The 15,026-nt window shown below is 40.0% G+C and overlaps 1 protein-coding gene across 50 annotated transcripts in view; it reads left to right on the top strand.

Moving 5' to 3' along the window:
- RIMS1 (regulating synaptic membrane exocytosis 1) overlaps positions 1-15,026 on the top strand; it is a 527,235-nt gene that overhangs the window by 322,495 nt on the left and 189,714 nt on the right. For all 50 annotated transcript variants that reach the window (XM_030555702.1, XM_030555709.1, XM_030555712.1 and 47 more), the window contains 5 exons: positions 862-961; positions 4,811-4,934; positions 9,718-9,764; positions 11,006-11,118; positions 14,576-14,706. In XM_030555702.1, coding sequence (XP_030411562.1) covers positions 862-961; positions 4,811-4,934; positions 9,718-9,764; positions 11,006-11,118; positions 14,576-14,706 — 515 coding nt within the window. The remainder of the gene's footprint in view (positions 1-861; positions 962-4,810; positions 4,935-9,717; positions 9,765-11,005; positions 11,119-14,575; positions 14,707-15,026) is intronic.

The raw sequence follows: 15,026 nt of genomic DNA on the forward strand, positions 1-15,026 counted from the left end.
TGTCTTTGTTTTTTGTATTGATGTTATTTATTAACTGGAGTGTCATTAATAAGACAATCAGTAATTTCTGTATGCTGAGAGGAAAGAGGTTTTAGCATTCTTTCTTGCCTGAGTCCCTTTGAAGAGACTCATGTCACTTTCTCCATCAGTGTCCTGTGCATCCTTATTTGGAGGACAATCTCATCTCTGTTGGACAGAGGATGGGAGAAGTCTGGTGCCTCTGCCTTACTTACTCTTTCATTGAATCTTTACTGTATTCTGATGAAGATGTCAGTGTCTGTTGTTAGCTGGTAATGATATTGTTCCATGTGTTGGATTTAGATGTACTATTCTCATGTATTCCCTAATACTGCACACAATACATTTTTAGTTGAGAGTTTCAACTTTTACATTATTATTTTTTTAGCACTTTTGTAGTGACTGCTGTGTAAGGAATTTCCATGCTTACAATCTGCTGTTTCTGCACATCCCGAATAGTTAACCCTAGATTTGAACAAAACATGTTTTCTTGATTATTGTCTCAAAAAACCCACAACTGATCATTTCTGATATTTGAAATGCTATGCTATACATTCTGAATTAGACTAATTAAATTAGTGTTTTACAAAGGCAAGTAAAAGGGAATTTCAAGCTCTCTTCACTCTCTGTGACACAATTCTTTTTTATACGACACTCTCCTTAGCGTGAAGTCCATATACAAATACCACTGATAATAACAACACAGTTAATTATGAATGACTGAGGCCCTAGTTTTAAATATAATGTTAATGTGATTAAATAAACCATACAAGCTAAACTTAATATTCCTTAATATGTTGCCCAGTTTGTGGTTTGAAAACTCATAAATTTATGATTATCCAGGTTGTTGGAGGAAAAATGACAGATTTAGGACGACTTGGTGCCTTCATTACCAAAGTAAAGAAGGGTAGTCTAGCGGATGTGGTGGGACATCTAAGAGCAGGTAATGAAATCAACTATTCTCAGACAAATTTATGTTGTTGTTGTGACTTTTTAAAATGAAATTGTTAATGTGTTATGTGGATAATTTTCATATAAAATATTGTAAATAATGAAAAATGTTTTTCATGTTAATATGGGCAGTTTTAATAACATGACTACTGTATCACTACATAATTACATTTTGCTTACATATATGTGCAAATTCTATACAATAGTTGTTAGCTGCTGAAGGATCAACGTTGAGTTTTGCCAGTAATATTAATAAAATAAAGAGTGAATGATTTTAGGAAAAAAGTGAAAATATTTTCTCAAAATCATTTTATCATGAAAATTATTTGTAAGTAATACTCTAAACAAAAACAACTGAACAAAAACAGTAAAAAGTGCAATGCCTTGAAAATGAACTGCACCTAGATTTAATTCTGAGATTGGCAGCTGGCAAAAGGTAAGAGGGAAACTGGGACTGGAAATTAAGGGGGAAAGTGATGACTGGGACTGGCTGGCAATGAAACTGGGACTGGGAGCAAAGGCAGAGACTGAGACTGGGAGCTGGACTAAATCGATAAGAGACTGAGGGAGAGAGGAGACAGATCTGACAAGGACCCAGAATGCTGGGGAAGAAGTGGGAGTGTCTAGGCAAAGAGACTGGGACTAGCAGCTGGAAGGGAATAGGCAGACACTGCAATTGGATGAGGAGAGAGCCTGGGAGAAAGTGAGGACAGATGAGGGGATTAAAGGCCGAGTCGGGTGTGAGACAATTAGATGAAGAGCCAGGAGGTGTGAATGGAGGACTGGCTGGGTGAGGAACCTGGTGAGAAGTATTTGCAGGCAATTGGGAACTGTCTGCGACTGTAAGTGTAGAGTCAGGAAGAGTGAGACTAGGACTTGCTAGGTAAAGGGACTGGGATGAGAAGCATGAGACAGACTGGCTGGTGAGGAATATGAGATTGGAAGAGGGACAAGTTGGAGGGGACAGGGCAGAAGGAGTCAAACTTGGTGGGAACTGGCAGGTAAGTCTGTGCCCTCCAAAGCCTGGAATGGAACCAAAAACTCTTGAATCTCTCTGCTCCTTTTCTGTCAGCAAATATCTGTGAAAACCAGTGACAGTGTGTCACATCTCTCATTAGTCCTGGTCCACACTGAGGATGACAAGCTATTACTGTTATCAGTTACTCCATTAGCTTAATGGACAGAGGTCTGTGCAGTGGATCTAAAGCAGGGGCTCTCAGCCCACAGGCCGCATGTGGCCCAATTAGCACAGAGCTGAAAGGCTGTGCCTGAAATCCTGGATTCCAGCTGCCCAGCACAGGGGTATCTGAGCTGCCCCACTGTGCAGCACAGAGGGGTACAGCTGGGCTGCCCCGCTGCCCATTGTGGCAGGGTCAGAGATGCCAGCATGCCCAGTGTGGCGGGAGTTTGGGGTGGGAGCTGTCAATGGGCCCCTTGGGGTCAGGGGTTGCCAGTGGTCCCACAGGATTGAGAGTCAGGCTCTGGGGCAGCGAGGAGTCAGGGCTGCCAGCGAGCCCCACAGGGTTGGGGATCTGGGGTTCCTGGCCGGCCCTGTGAGCTCTGGGGTCTGGTGCAGCTGTCCAGCCCCACAAGCTCTGGGGATGCTGGCCCATCCCACCTGGTGGGGATTGGGGCTGCCATCAGGCCCCACATGCTCCAGGTCTGAGGCAGCTAGCCTGCCCTGTGTAGTGGGGGTCAGGGCTGCTGGGCAGTCACGTGACAGGGGTCCAGGGCAGCCACCTGGCCCCTTCTGGCCCCAGTGTCCAGGGTGGGCAGCTGTCCACCCCATATAGCGAGGGTCGGGGATAGGGCTGCCGCTGCCCTGCCACCCAGCCCCTGTGGCCCAGGTAATACATTCTGGGCTGCATATGCAGCCCACTATGTGTCATCAGTTGCGAACCACTGATTTAAAGGGTTCAACCATGCTACTGAACATACAAATGTCAATATGATGCCACATGCTAATTTTTTTCCAGTTTTCTTTAAAAAAAAATCTAGGAAATTGTGCACACAATCTATATTAAAACAACATCATCAAGGTTGTAAAGTCAAACATTCAAAAGTTAGGAAATGCCAAAATTAAGGTTGGCTGTACTAAATAGGCTGCTAGTTAGTTTTAGCTGAATAACCCAGTTCGTTTGCCTCTTTGAAGCAGCGGGAAATAAACTTCAGCAACACTGAATGATAATACTCCTGCATTAATGTACTATAACATCTCACATTCTAAAGGATCCCAAAGTGCTTTACAAACATATACAAACTTTGTACAGGGATCTTTATGTCTACTCCTGAATTGCAGATTCCTCAGAGGTAAAAGAATAGCAATTGTTGAACAGAACATAGAATTGTGGAAGGCAGAATGTAATTATCTGAAATAAAGTTTGACTAGGATGGACTTTAGTCTTATGAAGAATTCCTTTAGACTTTTAACAAACTCAGTTTTTCAGGCCTTGCTTTAGATCTTATCCAAAGACCTCCAGCAGCACAGTTAAAGCCCAACACCATACCTAGTCATTGATACAGGACTGAGTCTAAGGGTATGTCTACGCTATGAAATTAGGTCAATTTAATAGAAGTCGATTTTTTTAGAAATTGATTTGATACAGTTGATTGTGTGTGTCCCCACTAAGCACATTGTCGTCAATGTGCGTCCACAGTACCGAGGCTAGCGTCAACTTTCAGAGCATTGCACTGTGGTAGCTATCCCACAGTTCCCGCAGTCTCCATCGCCCATTGGAATTCTGAGTTGAGCTCCCAATGCCTGATGGGGCAAAAACATTGTTGCAGGTGGTTCTGATAGCACAGATTCGTCTCCCCAAACAGTGGTCAGATCCAGTACCTCCCTCTCAGTCCATGCTGGAGCTCTTTTGTGATTCTGGGAGACTATGGTCACCTGTGCTGATGAGCTCTGCATGGTCACCTGTGCTGATCAGCTCGCCACGCTGACCAAACAGGAAATGAAATTCAAAGTTTGTGAGACTTTTCCTGTCTACCTCGCCAGTGCATCGGAGTTGAGAGTACTGTCCAGAGTGGTCACAATGGAGCGCTCTGGGATAGCTCCCAGAGGCCAATACCATCGAATTTGCTTCCACACTGCCCCAAATTCGACCCAGCAAGGTCGATTTCAGCACTAATCCTCTCGCTGGGGAGGAGTACTGAAATTGATTTTTAAGTCAACAAAAATGGCTTAGTTGTGTGGATGGGTGCAGGGTTAAATTGCTCTAACGCTCCTAAATTCGACCTAAACTCGTAGTGTAGACCAGGGCTAAGAAATACTAAGTCATCATCACTAAATAAAATAGTAATAAAACAAAATGCAATGTGCGTTGCAGTGCTTTTGATCACTCCTTATGATTGGCCCTGGTAGTAACAGGGAACTTATTTAATTGTTTTCCCAAGAATTAAATTGATCTTATTTTAGAAAATATTTTGTAAGATCATATTAAATACATATTATGTAACTGTTGATGAAAAATCTCATGATTTGTAAATTTTTAACTCTTAGGTAATCAGAAATTTCAACCTATCTTTATTATACACAGGGTACCAGCTCTCATTAATAAAGTGACTTTCAAAAGGTAGCACACCGCTTTCATTCCATGGTACAATACTGATTGCCATATTATTTAAGAAATACATAAAAAATACAGTTTGCAGGTGATAGCAATGTTTTGGAAACAAGTATTGAGAGTGTCTTAAAATCTCTTTCTAATATCTCCACAATAGTATTTTTGATTTTAGGGCATGTAGCTTAGAAATGCTTTGACTTTAAATATGTTTTGCTGTTTTTGTGAAAAATATGGAAAATAAGATTAAAAGTATCTTTCTTTTTAAATTCAAGGGGATGAAGTTCTAGAATGGAATGGTAAACCCCTGCCTGGAGCTACAAATGAAGAAGTTTACAACATTATTTTAGAATCCAAATCAGAACCTCAAGTTGAAATTATTGTTTCAAGGCCTATTGGGTAAGGCTAATAAAACTTGCTTCTTAAATTTAATAAATTACATGTATTAGCAGGATTTTTAAAAACGGATACATATCTACATATATTTGTAGTGCTGTAAAATACTATGACATGTTAACATGCTAGTCAGTTTGAAAACTATTATCTTATAATATTGGAGGACAATTTACCTTTTGAAATGTTTATTTATAATCTGTATACTCCATTTTCTTCACTGCCTTTTACAAATTTAGATTTGTTCTATAGTTACAGTAATATCACTATTAAGCATATTTGTCACATGGCAAAGGGGAAATATTGCCAGTAAGGAACATAAACTGAATAGATCACCTTAAGGACCTTGCCAGAGATCAATCTGAGTGGCACTTGATCTGCAAGGGGTCTTGTCCCTTTAGGATTTTCCATGATGTTGAAAGGAGAAACTTAGGTCCTGATTCTGCTGGATGTATGCAGGTGAGACTCCCATTAAAATGGGTGGGAACTGTGCCTGAGTAAAACCTGCTTTATTAGGCTCTCAGAATTGATCATTCACAATAACATCAATTATCTGAACACAGCTGACTTGGAAGCAGGCATAAGTAAACATTAGTCATCATATGACTTGAAATAAATCAGTTCATGAGGAATTCAAGGAGTGACATTTATAGTTAAAAGTTCTATTGGTTCTGTTGTCTAAGTTATTTCCAGGATTTTTTTCTACTGTAACTGTAAATAATACTGTCATTAAAAGGTGTTTGTTTAATATCTGTGTTCATTAGTTTATAGAATCATTCTCATAATAACAATTTACATTACATTATTCTGAATTTAATATAAATCCAAGTTCAAAGTTGCAAAATAATGATAATTTGGGGGTCAAATTCTGCTTGTCTAGATTGTACAAATAGTCCCACAAGGAATCAGTTAAACTATTTGCTTAAGTAAGATTAATAGGATTTGGTCCTAGAGCTGTGACCAAACTGGGTACTTCTGCACTGCGGCTTGGAGGTGTAATTCCCAGCTGAGGTAGACATACATGCACTAGCTCTGCTCAAACGAGCATCAAATAATAACACTCTGGCTATGGCACCCTGGGTAATGTCTCTGGCTAGCCACCCAGATACAATCTTGATGACTCCCCGCATACACACTCAGGTGGGATTTAGGTTTCTCTCTATTTTTTTTACTGAGGAATAACAAGAGGTGAGCAAACAGATACAATTTCAGATAAAATTTAGTAAAAATTGAAAATGTTTCTTTAGTTTCCTATCTGAATTTCACTTGCCCAAATGTCAGTGATATGTGTACTGCATGACACTCAACACTAATGCTATAGCAGTGATTTTCTAGTTAGAGGCCTAGCTATTTTTTTCTCCAAAATTGTGCATTCTTTTCCCAATCTGAAATGTCCAGATTTCATCCATGTCATAATTTATCTGAAATGTGTCTCAGATCCAATAATGATCTTTTAGATTCAGAAGCTTGAAACACTTTATTCTTACTAGAAGGTTCTCCTCCCTGTGCTTGACAATAAACCTCTGATTTAGTCAACATAGAATGATTGTTTAGTATTTACCAGCTGTTAACGTACCTGAAATGCTATGGAATGGCTACATTTGGTAGATGTTGAAGGGTTGGTTTTTTTTTTAATGGTGACCACTGTACATACACAAAATTACTCTACATTGGTGCTTCAAGAAAAAGTAGGTCAGAGAAGATAACATTTTTGGATTGCCATCTTATGAGTGGCCTTTTAAATGGAAAGTGAAAGCCTGACTCCGTGAATTTGTTATTCAGAAACTGAAATCAGCATTATGATAGTAACTGTGGCACATATAAAAACCTAAAGCTGCATTCCTTATTCAGGCAAACTCACCCATGTACTTTAATAAGGAGATTTGCCCAGGTGAAGACTGTAGAATCAGACTGTAAATTGTAAGAATACCAAAACCAAACAAACTTTATTGAGATTTTCATAGTCTTTGGTCCAACCTTTCCCACACTTAACTATGTAGCAAAACCAGTATGTGTTTCATTGGGCCTAGATTGGACCTCAGTGTGTTTTTGGGTGGAGGAGGATGTGCAAAATAATTAAACGACTTGAGCAATTGAGGCAGAAATACAGAAAGAAGATGCTAAGTAATAGAATATTGTTAAATTGGCACTTGCAGAGAGTACAGCTTTTGAGATAGTAACACTGACATATTTTTAAATACTTTATTACATATGGTTAATAATTTGTAAGATAACTGATCAGTGGAGCAGATGAATAAATGATGTAATTATAATAACTTTCAAAAGGATGAAAGTACAAACTGAAAATGTTCAGTAAAGCTTTCTTGAAGAAGAATTGTATATAAAATACAATTGCTGAGTAATTAGATTCAAAGTACATACAATACTGAAGGTATCATACTAAGTGTACTGCAAAATATTTTTTACTAATGTCAGGAATGTACCTCTTTAGCTCTTGTAGTGATGAACTTGACAGTTTTTATTGCACTTGTGAATAGTACAACCCAAATGTGATTATTTGCTTCAACATATGGTTTGATCTATGGATATTTTCTTGCAGTAAGAGAGAAAAATATTATAGACCAAATCCTGCTCACTATAATCCTATGAGTATTCATATGAGAGGCTTCAGTATTACTATATTATTAAATCAGAGTGGGATTTGACACACTACCTAGAAATGTTCCTCTGCTGTAATCATTCACTCCTGACATTTCACTACTTATAGCTGGTTCCTACTGGCACTAATAACTGGAAAGAACAAATAAATGTCAGAAATGGACTGGAAAATATAACTTGAAATGAAAGGCTTCATTAAAGACTTGATCATGCAATTATTGTAGTCAAAAGATTAATTTCCATTGACTTCACTCAGAGTGAGATTGACCTGTCTGTCATTTTTTAAATGGTCAATCACACACAATTTACAACAGAAGAAATTTTTATAAAGGCTAACAAAAAACAATGCACCATAAAATAATTATTTTCCTTAATTCTGAAATGTTATATTTGAAATAAACTGTAGTATCAGAAGAATATTATTATTGTTGTTGTTTGCTTTTGGATGACAGATTGCTAATCGCTTGTAATTTCTTTTTTTGCTTTGCCACCTGAATTACGTGGTGACTCCAAACTCATGAAAGTGAATCTTATTTTTCAGCTATTAATAGAGATCTTCCTTTGTTTAATGCACAATTTAATCTAACTTCTTATATAGTAAAGTCTTCAGGACAGGGATCCAGTCTTTCTATATGTTTGTAAAGCAACTAGCACAACAAAAAAAATTCCTATCCTGACTGGTGCCTCTGGACAAATAGTAATAATAATAATAATTAATAATGATATACCCTATGAAATATGGGTTGACATTGAAATTGTAATTTTATCCTTAATGGCACACTATATATTATTATTTTTTGAAGACCAGTAGAGGTAAAATTATTATCCATTTTTATGTGCAATGACTTCACCTCCTTTATGCTTATATAAATAAGTGGTGCCTTCACTGGCTAAGAGTCACGCAATCAGATTCACAGACTATATTATAGTACATGCTAGTCATCAATAAATCTCATGTCATGTGTCAGTACAGATTTTTATAGGGATTCCAAGTAAAGATGATTTATGAGCTGATTTCTCAAATCCCTGCAGTAAGAGCAGCATAATCTGGTGTCTGTCACTGGCCACGTTGTCCAGTGACAACAGTCAATCATACTTCTCCGCAGAAATGGCCTTTAAGTTATAAAGAAACACAGGATGCCATGCCACATTTGTGGTACTAGCCAGAGAACTGTTGCCCATTCAGTCTCAGCTAAACCTTGCAGAGTTTGTACTCTTTACATGCATCACTTAGATTCCTGGGGTGAGATCTTGACCCCTAGTCTTGCCCTCTTTCACCAAGTACAAGGGCTAGAGCGGCAAAGGGGCTCTAACAATGCTAGTTCCAGCTATGGGAGGAGGATTCCCCTGGCACAAGAACTGCAGAAGACAGCCATTAGCCTCTTTTCTGTGACTTGCTTACAAGCTCTAGTGTAAGGGGCATGCCACAGACATGAGCAGGGTGCAGGGACACAGCAGCCCTGAAGACTGTCTAAATTATACAAGGAATGTCCCAGCCCCCAGAACAGCCCAGGTTTATTTGGGGGATGGGCCCAAAGGAGGCTTAAAGTAAAAGCTTTTTCTGCCTGGAATGTAAAGTTTTAACCAAAGAAGGTATGATTATTTCTCCCACTCCCCAGTTTCCATAGCCTGGCTCCAAAGACCAGTTCTCTGTTATCTGCTTTAAGCCCCTTTAAGCGCTCCTCCCTGCTCTTTACCCTTGACTTGTGTCTTCCCCTCACCTTCACTGTCTTATTCAATTTTCTTCTTGTAAACCGTAAGGGCCTGATTCTCATTTTATACTTAAATAGTGTAACCACTCTGACATTTAACTACTCTGACAGTTCAAAGTGGCTTTAATGTAAATAAGAATCAGGCTGTAAGAATCAGTGAAGTCTATCTATCTATCTATCTCTCTAAAATACTTGTAAGGGCTTGTGTCTCCTGCCAAGTCCTCCTTCCTCTACTGCTCCAGGTGATTCCAGCCTTGACCGCCCGCTAGTTAGCAGTGGCGAGCTGCCTGAAATAATTTCCCTTCCTTACTGCATATTGACAAACACATTAAAACAAAAACTAACAGATGTCTGAAAAAGGTGTGCCAGAAACTTTGCAGTTAACTGTGTCTGTTTAGTACTGTGGAGCAGCAGTTCAGTTGTTTCTTATTATTTTTTTTTGTATATTTCTCTTTTAGTGACATTCCAAGGATTCCTGAGAGTTCCCATCCTCCTCTAGAGTCTAGTAAGTATACACTTTGTTTTTATCTGCACACATACTGCAAAAATATGTTTACATTAAAAACCCAGTCAGTTTCCTGTATCATTGTGTAAAACTAGAATCTGTATTCAATTTATAGTTCAGATCTGGGCTGGATTTTAATGCTTTCTTCTACAGTAACAATGAAAGGTCCATGTTTATTAACACCATGTGGAAACAACAGTTTTCACGCTCCCAGACTGTCTAATCTTTCTAGGTCAGCACTGTAAGGAAGAGAACTATTATTATTCTCATTTTACCTATGAGAAAGATGAGGCAGAGGAGTTAAGTAAGGAAGTTGCCAGAGGCTGCAGAGGGAGTCATAATTTCCCATCCCTGATTAACCTTCCCCTGTTCAACTCCCTAGACCACACCTCTCCCTATTTGATCCAGAATTTGCTCCTCTGTGAGGGTCTTAGGCCTTGTCTACAGTGCCACTTTACAGCACTGAAACTGTTTCGCTCGGGAATGTGAAAGAACACCCCCCTGAGTGATGCAAGTTTCAGTGCTGTAAAGTGGCAGTGTAGACAGTGCATCACAGCTGGTAGCCGTGCTCCCAGCACTAGTAGCCACTCCCCTCAGAGGGGTGTGTTGTTTTTTTTTACAGCGCTGGGAGAGCTCTCCCTGTGTTGCCCTGGGATTTATGCTAAGCCTGGTGGTGTGGATAGTGAAGTGCCAGGGAGCTGATGATGTTAAGCTCAGCAGAAGACCTGTGGAAATGCCAAGGAGGGGGCTTGAGAACCCTACTTACCGGTACTTCTCTGCTGCAGCCAGTGTATAGGTTTTTGCAGGAGAGTAGAAGCCTTTAACAAGGCACAGCTGGAAGAAAGCTGCTTCCACTGGAAGTGAGGGGCACCTAATAGATTATCACAAATGAGATTCCAAAATGTAGGTAGAAGTGAGACGTTGTCTACACATAAGCTTGCACTTAGTTAAACTGATGCAAACCCATATGGACGCTCTTATTTTTGTTTAGCTTAAACCTGTTCCTAGTTTACTTGAGCTAAACAAAAATTTACCTGATTTAAACTGAAATAGGAGTGTCCACAAGTTTTTTGTACCAGTTTAACTGAAATAAGTTTAAAATTGTACTTTAATATTTACTGGTGAAACTTTGCATATAAACAAGCCCTGAATAATTAGAAAACTAAAGTAACTTACAGATCTAATAAAATTGGCTTCAAATCAGTTCTAGGTCTGAGATTTTGTTTCTCTCATTTATTTAGGTTCAAGTTCTTTTGAATCTCAGAAGATGGAAAGGCCTTCTATTTCTGTTATTTCTCCAACTAGTCCTGCGGCTCTAAAAGATGCACCACAAGTCCTACCAGGGCAGCTTTCTGTAAGTGTATATTAGTAATCAGAGGGAATGCCATTTATCTGTTACAGTATATTTTGTTTGGTTTTGTGAATATTGAGAAATATGTGGCTATATTACATAACATGGGTAATCTATTATAAAGCAAATAATCAGTTTTCTGCCACTCTTTCTGTTTCATGTCTGTGTAGGACATTTGAAGAGTTGTATTCTTGGAAGGTCTATTCTGTTCAATGACACCTTTTTGTTTATATGAATATTATTTCATGTAATTTTCTGTGATTATGATAGAAGTTGTGCATATTAAAGATGTAATGATTACTCTCATAGACTGATTTGTATGTGCTTCCAGTCTCTTTAAAGGTATTGGAGTCACTTAGGGTACATCTACACTACGGGATTATTCCGATTTTACATAAACTGGTTTTGTAAAACAAATTGTATAAAATCGAGTGCACGCGGCCACACTAAGCACATTAATTCGGCGGTGTGCGTCCATGGTCCGAGGCTAGTGTCAATTTCCGGAGTGTTGCACTGTGGGTAGCTATTCTGTAGCTATGCCATAGTACCCGCAGTCTCCCCCGCCCCTTGGAATTCTGGGTTGAGATCCCAGTGCCTGATGGGGCAAAAATCATTGTCGCGGGTGATTCTGGGTAAATGTCAACACTCATTCCTTCCTCCAGGAAAACAACGGCAGACAATCATTTCACGCCCTTTTTCCCTGGATTGCCCTGGTAGACGCCATAGCACGGCAACCATGGAGCCCGTTCAGCTTTTTTTTTTTTACTGTCACCGTATGTGTACTGGATGCCACTAACAGAGGCGTTACTGCAGTGCTACACAGTAACATTTGTTTGCTTTTGCATGATAGCAGAGACGGTTATCAGTCATTCTGTACCGTCTGCTGCCATTGTAAATTGGCAGTAAGATGACGGTTATCTGTCGTTCTGTACTGTCTGCTGCTATCATGGGTGCCTCTGGCTGAGGTCAGCCAGGGGCGCAAAGGCAAAACTGGGAATGACTCCCCGAGTCAATCCCTCCTTTATGGTTTCTAAAAATAGAGTCAGTCCTGCTTAGAATATAGGGCAAGTGTACTAGAGAACCAGTGTATCAGAGAGCACAGCTGCTCCGTGTCAGATCCCGCAGAAATGGTGAGCTACATGCCATTCACGGGGGGTGCCCCTGCAACAACCCCACCCATTGCTTCCCTCCTCCCCCAACCTTCCTGGGCTACCATGGCAGTGTCCCCCCCATTTATGTCATGAAGTTATAAAGAATGCAGGAATAAGAAACAGTGACTTGTTAGTGAGATAAAATGAGGGGGAGACAGCCTCCCAGTGCTATGACAGTCCAGGCAGGACATTAAGTGGTGCGGAGGAGAGGAGCCCAGCATCCCGCTGCTATGATAGTCCAGGCAGTACAGAATCTTTTCTTTACACAGGAAAGGGAGGGGGCTGATGGAGCTCAGCCCCCAGTTGCTATGATGAGGACGGTTACCAGCCGTTCTGTACCATCTACTGGGAATGACCAGGAATCATTCCTATTTTTACCCAGGCGCCCCCAGCCAGCTCTCACCTGAGGCCAGCCAGGAGCACTCACAGGCTGATGGTGATGACGGATAGCGGTCATATTGTACCATCTGCCACCAGGGAGGGGAGAGGAGCGGATACTGCTCTTCACTGCTGCAGCATCGCGTCTACCACCAGCATTCAGTAGACATAGGGTGACATTGAAAAAAGTCAAGAAACGATTTCTTTCCCTTTTCTTTCACATGGTTGTCGGGAGGGAGTAAATTGACAAGCTATACCCTGAACCACGCTGGACAATGTGTTTGAACCTACAGGCACTGGGAGCTCAGCCAAGAATGCAAATAGTTTTCGGAGACTGCTGTGGACTGTGGGATAGCTGGAGTCCTCAGTACCCCCTCCCTCCCTCTGTGAGCGTCCATTTGATTCTTTGGCTTTCCTTTATGCATATCATGCAGCACTGTGTAGCCTGGAGATTTTTTTCAAACGCTTTGGCATTTCGTCTTCTGTAACGGAGCTGTGATAGAACAGATTTGTCTCCCCATACAGCGATCAGATCCAGTATCTCCCGTACGGCCCATGCTGGAGCTATTTTTGGATTTGGGACTGCATTGCCACCCGTGCTGATCAGAGCTCCACGCTGGGCAAACAGGAAATGTAATTCAAAAGTTTGCTAGGCTTTTCCTGTTTACCTGGCCACTGCATCTGAGTTCAGATTGCTGTCCAGAGCAGTCACAGTGGTGCACTGTGGGATACCACCCAGAGGCCAATACCATCGATTTGCGGCCACACTAACCCTAATCCGATATGGTAATACCGATTTTAGCGCTACTCCTCTCGTTGGGGAGGAGTACAGAAACTGATTTAAAGAGCCCTTTATATCGATATAAAGGGCCTCATAGTGTGGACGGGTGCGGCGTTAAATCGGTTTAACGCTGCTAAAATCGGTTTAAACGCGTAGTGTAGACCAGGCCTTAGATAGTAATTCTGCCAGATGCTAAGCAGAGAACAGACTCAAATATGCCCCTAAGATACAATTATTTTAAGAAATAGCTTGATCACATTTAATAGTTTTCATAAAAGTATCTGCTAAACCAGTCAGGTTAAATGCATTCTACCTCTACTTCAGGTATCACTACAGTACAGACTTCCCACCTTGCACTTAAGATAGCACTTCTATGTAACCCAGTGTACTGCACGACTATGTAAAGTACCTAGTCTGCAGGCGAGGCAATATAGCTAGCCCACAGCTTCCATCTGCTGCATCAGGCTGTAATCAAAAATATATGCTGCTGCTTTCTAAGGACCTGATCATGTATCCAGTGAAATCAGTGGCATATATGTTTGACTGCAGGGTCGGGCCCCCAAAAAGCAATATTGTGAGCCTCTCTGTATATTCATCCATCCTGCAGTAAGAATTCTCTCTTAGCAAAACGGAGCTGAGACAGCAAAGGTAACAATGGTCAGTGTCCCCACATCCCCCTCAGTGCTGTAAGGCTAGGTTTTGCTTCAGTGAGTTAGAAACCTAAAAATGTTAGTTATACTTGAAGAATGTAATGAAGGTCTATGGAACTTTTATTTAATAGTCAGATTTTTTTTGAAGCCTGATATTGCCAGAGATTTCATGATCCAATATCTATGTGCAAAGCCTTTGCATATTCAAAAAAAGGCTTGGAGAAGTAACTGTCATGGATTTTTCCAAATTGGCTGAGAGCCATTTTTTTAGTTCATGTGGTTGAGATGGTGTGATTTCTGCCAGAAGAAACCCAAAATGTCCAAATTAAAATCTCACACAAAACAGAAGAAAAAAATCTTATAGAATGTTGAATGTATGAAATGTTGTCAGCCCTTCTAAAAAACATTTTATGTTTTGGCTAATGATAGGCAGCAAAAATTATTTTGCATACTTTCACTTTAATTTTCATGAATAATTTCTGGTAACTTGGATCTTGTAGGTGAAATTGTGGTATGACAAAGTGGGGCATCAGTTAATAGTAAATGTTCTACAAGCAACAGATCTGCCACCAAGAGGAGATGGGCGTCCCAGGAATCCTTATGTAAAAATGTATTTTCTTCCAGATAGAAGGTAATAGTCTAAGGAAAAATATATCAACTGAACATTTTAAATATGTTAATTATACTTTAAATGCATGTTTCTCTCATATTTTTCTTTAATAATTTATTGTATTGTAGATTAACCTTAAAAAGTATAAAACTAGCATGCATCTATAATCTAATAATATCGAATTGTAAGTAATTTGCTCTGTGGAAATATGGCTGAACTTGGAATACTATACAGCAGATACTGATCCCTTTTAGATGTAAGAGAGCATTAGGCTTTTTATGAGTAAAATGTAAGTAAACATCGATTTCACCATACACATACAAACCTGTGAAAAAATATTC

The sequence above is a fragment of the Gopherus evgoodei genome, chromosome 3, assembly GCF_007399415.2.
Source record: "Gopherus evgoodei ecotype Sinaloan lineage chromosome 3, rGopEvg1_v1.p, whole genome shotgun sequence".
Classification (NCBI taxonomy): Eukaryota; Metazoa; Chordata; order Testudines; family Testudinidae; genus Gopherus; species Gopherus evgoodei.